This window comes from Eimeria tenella, genomic scaffold (genome assembly GCF_000499545.2).
Source record: "Eimeria tenella Houghton genomic scaffold, Eth_scaff32, whole genome shotgun sequence".
NCBI classification, from domain to species: Eukaryota; Apicomplexa; class Conoidasida; order Eucoccidiorida; family Eimeriidae; genus Eimeria; species Eimeria tenella.
In genome coordinates this window covers 279,180-289,377 of record NW_013543049.1, presented here as the reverse complement: position 1 = coordinate 289,377, position 10,198 = coordinate 279,180, and the positions used below count along the sequence as shown (strand labels likewise).

The window sequence follows — 10,198 nt, the reverse complement described above, 5'->3', positions numbered from 1 at the left end:
GCATAGATTGTGTTCACAAGTCTGCAGTTAAAAATGCACTTGTTTTGGAAAAAAATAATTTAATAAAATCTAATTTGTATTAAATTCAAAACTGCGAAAGTTTTGGATTAAAAAAGAATTATAAATTGAAAAGTTCAAAAGTGCGAAAGTTCAAAAATTTGGAAAATGCGAAAATGGGAAAATTGAAAAGTGGAAATCAGAAGAGTGCAGAAGTAATTCAAATTCTAGACTTTGAAATAAATTAATTAAATTAATTTTTACTTTTCTTTTAAATGCATTTAAACTATTAAGTGAATTAATTATCTTTTTTTAGATTCCATTTGAACTTATAGATCAATTGATCATCTTCTTTCTCCAAACTTTTGAATAAATTAATTTTATTTCTTTCATAAAATATATAAACTTCCGAGTTGTTGTTAAGATAAATATTTTTTGTCAAATTTATATTTGCATTTAGGCACTGATAATAATCAAATTATTTTGAAAGTCTTTTAAAACATAAAAAACAAAGAAGAAGAAAATGAGTACTCGACTGCTGTGTCTGCTGCTGCTGCTGCTGCTGCTGCTTCTTGCTGCTGCTGCTGCTGCTGCTGCTGCTTGCTGCCGCTGCTTCTTGCTGCTGCTTCTGCTGCTCCTTGCTGCCGCCTCCGCTGCTGCTGCTGCTGCTGCTGCTGCAGGCGCAGCACCTGAAGCGCCTGCGTCACCCGTGCATCGTGGGGTTCATAGACTTCGTGGAGACGCAGGACTCTTTGTTCATAGTGCAGGAGTTCATGAAAGAAGGAGAATTGTTTTACAAAATTGTCGAAAAAGGATCTTTTTCGGAGCCCCAGGCTTGCTTCGTGGCCCACCAAGTCTTGGCCGCCGTGGTCTTCATGCACCAGTCCAGCGTCATCCACAGGTTTGCAACTTCGGCTTCCCGTTTCGCTGTCGTTTTCATCGTTTTAATTCGTTTTGAAACATGTTAATTGATTTTAATTGTTTTTAATTGTTTTTAATTGTTTTTAATTGCTTCAAATCCTTTAAAGTCGTGTCTTTGGACTCGCGGAAGAGCTGGTTTCCTTCGCGTTTCCTGTTTTGCGAAGTTGCACCAGTGGTCTTCTTCAAGGGCTTTTCTTTTTCTTTTTCTTTTCTTTTTCTTTTCTTTTTCTTTTCATTTTCTTTTTATTTTATTTTTCATTTAAGTGAACCTTTTGGCTTTTATTTGTTTGCTCGTTTGCCCCATTGCTGTATCTTTTGTCTGTTCTTTTAGATGCTCTTTTGGCTCGTTCTTCTGCTGTCTGCATGTAAAGCCCATATATGTTTATTCTCCCCTTATTTCTCTTTTATTTCAAATTGCTTTCTTTTGTTTCAATTTTATCTTTTATTCAGAGATAAAATTGCTGGTTTGCCAGTTTGCCAATTCTTTGCAAATTTTTCATTTACATTTTGTGTTTTTGCATTAATTGAAAGTTCATTTCCAAATCAAAAGACACTTAAAAATTAAAGGGCCTTTTGACCTCAAAAAAGTGGAAATAAATCGGAAATAAAAGCAGAAAGGACTTGAACGGAGTGTCTCTGCAGCTGGGAGAGCAGCAGCAGCACTTGTGTCTCGTGCAGCTTTTCATTTTTGTTTTTCGGAAATATAAAGCCCGAAAGGACTGCAGTTTGCGGGGAAGTCAACGGCTGCTGCAGCAGCGCTTCTGTCTTGTGCAAGTTTTCGTTTTTTTTCGCTTTTCAGAGACATAAAACCCGAAAACATTTTGATTTCCGAAGAAGTCGAAGACGGATTCTACAAAGTCAAAATTGCAGACTTCGGGCTGGCCAAGACTTTGCTCACCAACAAAGTCCTGGCGACTTCCATGGTGGGAACTCCGCAGTACTGGGCTCCCGAAGGTGCGTGTGAATTGAATTGAATATTGAATTAATTTAATTATTATTTGAATTTAATTTCAAGTTTTCCATTCGAGTTCACTCAAGTTTCTCCGTTTTCTCGTTTTTCAGCCCAGCTTTCCCTCTCTCCCGCTCGCTCTGAACCTGTTCACCTTTTTCGTCTTTTGTCCATTTCAGTTTTTTACTTTTTCCATTTCGGCTTTTTATTTGTTTCTTATTTCCAAAAAGCTCCCATTAATTGCCGGAAATATCAATAAATGAATATTTCTTCGAAGTCGAAATCAAAGTCTCCTTCAGACGCTGAGGGCTCGAAGAAGCCCTTATACAGCCGAATTAAAGTCAAAATGAATCAAATTAAATGTTAAAAAGAACTAAAACTCTTTTTGGCATTTCAAACAGGCTTTAAAGTTGCTGCTGCTTCTTCTTTCAGTGCTCAGCTGCGGCGCGAACCGCCACAGCAGCAGCAGCAGCAGCAGCAGCAGCAGCTACAGCTTCGAGGCGGACATTTGGAGCTTCGGGGTTTGTTTGTACGTCTTTTTGGGGGGCACTTATCCCTTCGAAGGCTCTGCGAGTTCGCTGCGGCAAATGGTGTTAAATGGTGAGTTGTTTAAACTCAATTAAATTCAAATTAATTCAATTAAATTCAGTTTCCACTTTTTTAGAAGAGGAACTTGAAAGGATTTCATGAATGATTTGAAAGCGAGTGGAGGAAGCGAAGTGCAGTGCACAAAGAAGGACACTAAAGAATAAAATAAAAACGCAAAACAAATCAACACATTAGTTGTTTAATTTAATTAACGAGCTCTCTTTTGAGGTCCCTTTCAGCACTCTTCGGGAAAGCTAGAAGCAGCTTTTTGTCCTTTTTGGTTTTGCTTTTATTTGCACTTTTTGTTTTTCTTTTTGAGATTTTAAAAACTCTTTTATGTCTCCGAACTTCTTTCATCTTCTCGATGCTCTTGAGGTTTTGGGGTTTATACCGTCTTTGCTTGTCCTTGCGAATCCTCGTCTGTTTATCCCAGCAGCAGCAGCAGCAACAGCAGCAGCAGCTGCTGCTGCTGCTACTGCAGTAGCAGCTGCTGCTGCTGGCGGTTCTGTGCGCGTCATTGCCGTTTGCTGCGGGAGTTCCAGTGCGCGAACGCTCTCGACTGCGTTCTTCTGCTGGCAGCAAAGAATTGCTTCAATAATAATAATGATAAATAGTAATTATTATATTATCTATATTTTTGTAATTACATTTACATTTGTGATTTGTTATTTCAGGCCGTTTCCACTTTCGCCATGCGCGTTTTTCCCGGGTGTCTGAGGAGGCGAAGGATCTGATCCGGCGAGCACTGGTGGTGGATCAGAGCAGAAGAATAACAGAAAGAGAGGTGATTAGGAGTTGACTTCAATTAAACGTATTTTTGCAATTTAAAAATGCCAAAATGCAATTAAATGCAAAAGAGGAAACGCAGGAGCAGCAGCAGCAACTTGAACGGCGGCTCGCCGGGCTCTTTTGCAATTCAACTTTTCGCGATTCTCCGGATTTGTCCGTTTTCCCGCATCTTTGGGCCATTTAAATTCATTTTTTTGTTTTTTTGGGTTTATTTTCCATTTTGGGGTCCAAAAGGGCCTTTTCGTTTTGTTTTCAGATATTCTACCACCCGTGGATGATGCGGTGGCTGTGCGAAAGCGACCGAATCCGCTTTGCGCTGGACAGCAGCAGCAGCAGCAGCAGCAGCAGCAGCAGAAGCGTTTCCTTCGGCTTCATGCCTCCTCTGCCTCCGCTGGCCTCCGCGGCTCTTCCCTACCCGCTTGCTGCGTGGCGCGCGGCCGCTGCTTCGCCCGCCTCGCCAGCAGCAGCAGCAGCAGCAGCAGCAGCAGACGCAGCAGTGGAGGCGCGCCCGGGCAGCGACCCCTACGAAGTGTCTGTGGGGCCGATGCTGCCGGGATTCCTGAAGACGAGCCGGCCCATTCCGCCCTTCCACCTGCCGCTGCTGCTGCCGCTGCAGCTGCATCTGCTGCTGTCCACGCACTTGCTGCTGCTCTCCCTCAGGGGCCCCGCCTGGGGGCCCCAGGGGGGCTCTTTGTCCCCCATGTTTCTCCTCGCGGAGAAGATCCAGAAGGACTTGTGGGGTCTCCAGCGGAGTGTACAGACAGCTGTCGCTTTCTTCGAACTCACCGCCACTTCTGCAATTGAAACCATTAATGACATTCGCGCCCTTTGCTCAGACCCCCAGGGGGGCCCCCCGGGGGGCCCCTATGGGGGGGGCCCCTACGGGGGAGGGGCCCCGGGGCCCCCCGAGGGTACTGAAGAAGCCGTTTTGGAGTTGTTTGGAGAAATAAGAAAATGGATTTGCGAAATGCAAAGAGAAGGAGAAAGACTGGGCCACAGATATGAACTGGCGGAGTCTTCAGTTTCAGACCTTATTTGCTGCGTCGTTGCTGCTCTTTCTGCGGGGACCTCGCAGCAGCAGCAGCAGCAGCAGCAGCGAGCAGCAGCAGCAGAAGCCAGCGACGCGCCCTCAGGGGCAGAGACGCCGCTTTCTATGGAGCTGGGGGAAGCAGAAGCTCTTAATTCAATTAACTCTTTGAGAGGCTCCATTAGTTCGGTTCCCGAGCAGGAGCAGCAGCAGCAGCTGCAGCAAATGCAGCAGCAGCAGCAGCAAATGCAGCAGCAGCAGCAGCAAATGCAGCAGCAGCAGCACCAGGTGCAGCAGCAGCTACACCAAGTGCAGCAGCAGCTGCAGCAACAGCAAGTGCAGCAACACCAGCGGCAGCAAGTGCAGCAAGTGCAACAAGCGCAGCAAGTGCAGCCGAAGCAGCAGACACAGCAGCAGCAGCAGCAAGTGCAGCAGCAGCAGCGGAAGGAGGAGTCAGCAGCAGTTCTTCAGCAGGCGTTGATATCTCCTGTTTTTGCTGCTCATCCGGCGGCAGCTGAGCAGCAAACTCGAGAAGCTAATTTGCTGGAAGAGGGAATTGACGTGTGGGGCGGCAGCAGCAGCAGCAGCAGCAGCAGCAGCAAGGGGCGGATGGACATGCTGCGGGAGTTCTTGGGGGCGAGTTTGCGGCGCATGCTGTACAGCTGCGCGGAGCTGGACCGGAAGCCAGCAGCGGCGGCAGCAGCAGCAGCAGCAGCTGCAGCAGCAGGAGGAGCAGCAGCAGCAGAGCAGCAAGAAGTGGCAGCGGGAGTGGAAGCCTGGAGCCAAGTGGCCCTTCCAGACCCTTCTGTCGTGACAGAAGAAATTTTGGATTTTTTATTTCTTTCGACGGAAGCAGCAGCAGCGCGGGAGCAGCAAATGCGGCAAAGCGGCTGCAGCAGCAGCAGCAGCAGCAGTTATGCGAGCTACAACAAGGACAGCCAAAACAACGCGCCCAGAGACGTCCAGGCGGCACTCAGCTTCGAAAGCATAGCAGCAGACAACGAACCTGCTGCTGCTGCTGCTGCTGCTGGTGCTCCCGCTGCAGCAGCAGGAGCAGGAGAAAGCAGCAGCAGCAGCAGCAGCGGGTCTGGCGAGACGGCGTGCACGGAGCTGCTGCTGTGCAGCCCGTCTGCCCCCCCCGCAGCAGCAGCAGCGGGAGCAGCAGCAGCAGCAGGAGGCGAGGGCCGCGGGTGCGGGAGCAGCAAGAAGCGGAAGGAAGCAGCAGCAGCAGCAGCAAAGGGACGGGACATGGCTGCGGAAATTGCGGTGTCGCGACTGCGGCTGCGGACTCTGGAGAAGCTGCGAGAAGCAGATTGCATTTTAGTTTTTGTCGGAAGTTTTTTCGGAAACTTCGACTTAATTCTGTCGCGGCTGCTGCAGCTGCAGCAGACCACGGAGGCGCTGGTGCGGCCGCGCGAGAAGAACGCAACTCTGAAAAAAGTAATTTCAAATAAAGTGGAAAGGCTTTTGGCGGCCTGGGTGAAGTTCCGCACGCACGCTCGGGTGTATCTACAGCTCGCCGCCGAGCGCAACAGCAAGCTGCTGGACCTGAAGCTGCACATACAGCTGAGGACCGACCAGGTCGACGCGATCAAGGCCCTCAAAAACTGACGCATTTCCGCCAACTTCTCTCCAGACCCTCCCGAAAATCAAAAGTATTTCATTTCCAACTCTTTTCCTCTTCGAAACTCCAAAAAATGCTTCTTTTCGACCAGTTTTCGCTCCCAGTTCGCCGCCGCTCCGCGCGCCGCTCGCGGTGTACAGACACCTCAGCAGCCCCGCCCGCGCCCCCGAAGACCGCCAAAGGACTTCTGGAACACAAATATCATATCACAAATCATTATTGTTCTTTTTTTCATTTACTTCTTTATTTCTTCTAGCTTTCCCAATTCATCCAGCACTTTCCCCGCAGTCGCGTCCCCGAGGCCTCCGCCGCTCTTCGGCCGGGTGTACGTACACAGTGTGCTCATTGGCTGCATCCATTCACTTGCCATTTATCCACTTGTTTATTTATTCACATTTATTCATTCATTTATTTGTTCATTTATTTATTTATTTATGATGGCGCGGCAGAAGAATAGCTGCTGCTGCTACTGAATAGTTCTTGTCGCCTTGGCTTCGAATTTGCCGTTGCCGGATTTATGAATTCTTTCCGCCTAATGGATTCCTCAATCTACAATTCGTTTATTCATTTATATATATTTATTGTTTATTTATCAATTATTTAATTTATTTATTTAATGAATGATATTTGTTTCTTTTCTGCTGCGGCGGCAAGAACGAAACTGATGCCGAGGCGTTTTATGATTTGTTTCTTTTTTCCTCTTTTCGGATTTTCTCTTTTCTCGTTTTGTCATTTGTTCTTTCTTTATCTTTTCATTTTCTCCTTTTGTCCTTTTCTAGTTTGTCCTTTCTTTTATCTTCCGAGTTTTCTTTTTTACTTTTCTTTTTTAACTTTTCTTTTTTGACTTTTCTTTCTTTTCGAGTTTTCTTTTTTGTCCTCTTTTTCTTTTCTCGATTTTTCACTTCCCCAATTCTTCGTTTCCACATTTTCGCCCAAAGCTGCAGCAGCAATTTAGAACTTTTAGGATTTTATTTATCTATTTATTTTATTTATTTACCTATTTTTACTGGACAAATTAGATATATTTGATATATTCTATTTATTTAGATGCATGTTAAATGGGAGGAATAATTTAAAACAAGAAGAAATGAATTTACAAAGATAAAAGAGAAAAGTGGTGTCGCATCAGTAGCAGCAAAGCTTTCATTCAATTTTCATTTATTATAAATCAATTAAAATTAAAATAATCGTGTAATGAATAAATGGAAACTTCATGTTTTCATTTCAAATGAATTGGAATTAAAGAATTGTCATTTTATAATATCGATTATTTAATTTGCCAACTGTTTAATTATTAAACTGGCAATTAATTGATTATTCACCAAATCAATTGGCAAACTAGTTTATTAATTCATTAACTAATCACTTGTTTATTTAGTTAGACACCTAAATAAATGAGCAAATAAATAAATAAATGAATAAAGGAATAATAAGATAATAGATAATTAATTAATTAATTAATTTAATCAATCAAATTAATTAAATTAAAATGAATTAAAATAAAATTACTTTTATTTTAAATGTCTTCATCCTCGTTGTCGCTCTCAGAAGCTTCGGAAGTTTCCTTCGCCGCATTTTCCATTTCTTAAACACAAAATAAATAAATAAAATAAATAAAATAAATAAAATAAATAAATAAATAAATTAATTAATAATAAATAATAATAAACAATAAATAAGGATAATAATAGTAATAATAATAATGATAATTAGTAATAATAAATAGTGGTGAAGCAGCAAATAAATTAAGAACAAATAAATAAATGAATTCCCGAAAAATGAGATTTGGAAATCTATTTTGGAAATTGACAAAAAGTAAAAGGAAATCTTCTCCGAGAAACACCTGACTTGTCATTTATTTATTTATTTATTCATTTATTATTTATTTATTATTTATTTGTTATTTATTTATTTATTTATTCGCTTATTCATTCATTTATTTATCTGCGTTTATTATTTATTTGCTACCGCTTAGAGCCACATTACATAATGGAGGAAAATTAATTATTTCACTTATTAAATTCAAGTATTCGTTTCAATTCAATTCTTTATTTACTTCCTTGTTTCAATCATTAACTTTAATTAATTAATTAATTAATTAATATATTTATTATTTATTTATTCAATATTCATTATTTATTTATTATGTATTTATTTATTTACTTATTTAAATTAATTTAATTTAATTACCTTTAAGTCTTTGCATCATCTCCAACTCGTCTGTCGCATTGCATTCTTTCGCCGCTTCAAAAAAACAAAAAACAAAAATAAATAAAAATAAATAAAACAAATATAAATAAATAAAACAAATATAAATAAATAAAAACAAATACAAATAGATAAAAATAAAAATAAACGAAAGTAAACAGATAAAAGCAGGTAAATGGCGATAATACATAATAAATATGAATAAATGAATAAACATAAATAAATAAATAAATAAATAATTAATTAATTAATTAGTTGATTAAAACATAAATAAATAAAATAAATAAATAAATAAATAATTAATTAATTAAAATAATTAATTGAATTAATTCTCTTGCCAGCTTCGAAGGCGAGGGCTCTTTTTATATTCTTTTCAAGTTCCACTTTGTCCGTATCCGGCTTTGGCATTTCTGAAAAATGAAATTAACAAAATAATAAATAATAAATCAATAAATAATCAATAAATAAATAATAAATAAATAAATAAATAAATAAATAATATAAAATAAATAAATAATGCATAAACAAATAAGTAGATAAATAGGACACGTGAACAAATAGATAAATATATAAAGCATATAAATGAAAAAGAAAAAGTAAAAAATAAATAAATAAGTAAATAAACTGCACTTTTGACTTTAAACATTGCATTTATTTTTCATTCAAATCTCTTCAGACTGCTTTTATAAGTTGCCAAGTTTAATAACAGTTCAAGTTATGAATTTAAATTGTAAAATTAAAATTTTAAATTAAAATTTAAAATTAAAATTCAAAATAAAATTGAAATTAAGAAATGAATTTAAAACAAAATTTAAACTAAAATTTCTTTTCTTCTTACGCTCAAGGGCGAGGCGCATGTACTTCGTAATAACTGAAAAATAAAAAATAAAATGAAATTAAAATAAAATAGAAATAAAATAAAAACCAATAAAAACAATAAATAAAAGAAATAAATGTTTAATCATTTGATGTTTAATTAGGCAGCTAATTAATTCATTGTTAGGAAAAGAAAAGATTAAGTAAATAAAATTAAAGAGGCTAAAAATTAAAAACGAAAAAAAAAAGTGTAAATAAAAGAAATTGAAAATAGAAAAAGTAAATGAATAGAAATTAAAGATAAAAATAAAAATAAAGATAAAATAAAAGCGGACGTTTTGAAGTTAAAATGAAATTAAGAATAAAAATAAAATTAAAATTAGTTTGGGGTGAAATTAAAATGAAACTAAAATTTAATCATAAAGCTGAACTGAAATAAATAAAAATGAAAACAACATAAAACAAATCAAAGCTAGGATGAATTTAAATTTAAATAAAATTAAATTAAATTAAAATTAATTAGATGAAATTCAAATTATAATTGCAATTAAGTTAATAAAATTAAATTTGAATTCAATTTGAATTCTTACTTTTCAAAGCTTTCTTTTCCACCAAACACGAGACCGCCAAAAGACGAGTAGAAACTAAAAACAAATAAAATAAAATAAAATAAAATAAATAAATTAGAATAAATAGATAATAAATAATAAATAAATAAAAAATATGTTAACTAAACAAATAAGTAGATAGTCAACTACATAATTAATTGGTAAATAAATAATTTCAATTTTATTCATTTCTGATTTTCCCTTTTTTTATCTGCCGTATCAAATCAATTAGTTAGAGCAACTTAATTAAATTAATTACTTTAATTAAATAATTATTTATTTATTTGTATATTTATTGATTTATTTATTGATTTATTCTATTTATTTATTAAACTATTTATTTATTTATTTATACAGTGTAATTTAATTAAATTAATTATTTACTTATTCATTTATTAAAATAAAATAAAACAAAATAAAATAAAATAAATGAATACCGATCTTTTCTTTTTCTTCAACTTTGGAAAGCAACTCCTCGTCTTTTCCAGTTTCTTTCAGAGCTGAAAATAAAAATAATTTATTTAATTAAATAAATTACTTTATTTTATTTCATTTATTTAAAGAAATTATTTTATTTAATTGAAAGAAATTTATTTAATTCAATATAAAGGTGATTTTGTTTAATTAAATAAGGTGTTTTATTAATTAGAGGTAATTTTATTCAATTAAAT

The 10,198-nt window shown here is 37.3% G+C and overlaps 1 protein-coding gene across 1 annotated transcript; it reads left to right on the top strand.

Moving 5' to 3' along the window:
* Positions 1–173: 173 nt before the first annotated feature.
* Positions 174–5,882, top strand: ETH_00006260 (CAM kinase, putative; the record flags this gene model as incomplete). The annotated part of the gene is made up of 6 exons (XM_013376187.1): positions 174–212; positions 678–898; positions 1,718–1,872; positions 2,300–2,467; positions 3,130–3,239; positions 3,501–5,882. 6 exons carry the CDS (start codon positions 174–176, stop codon positions 5,880–5,882), a joined length of 3,075 nt encoding a protein of 1,024 aa, XP_013231641.1.
* Positions 5,883–10,198: the final 4,316 nt, after the last annotated feature.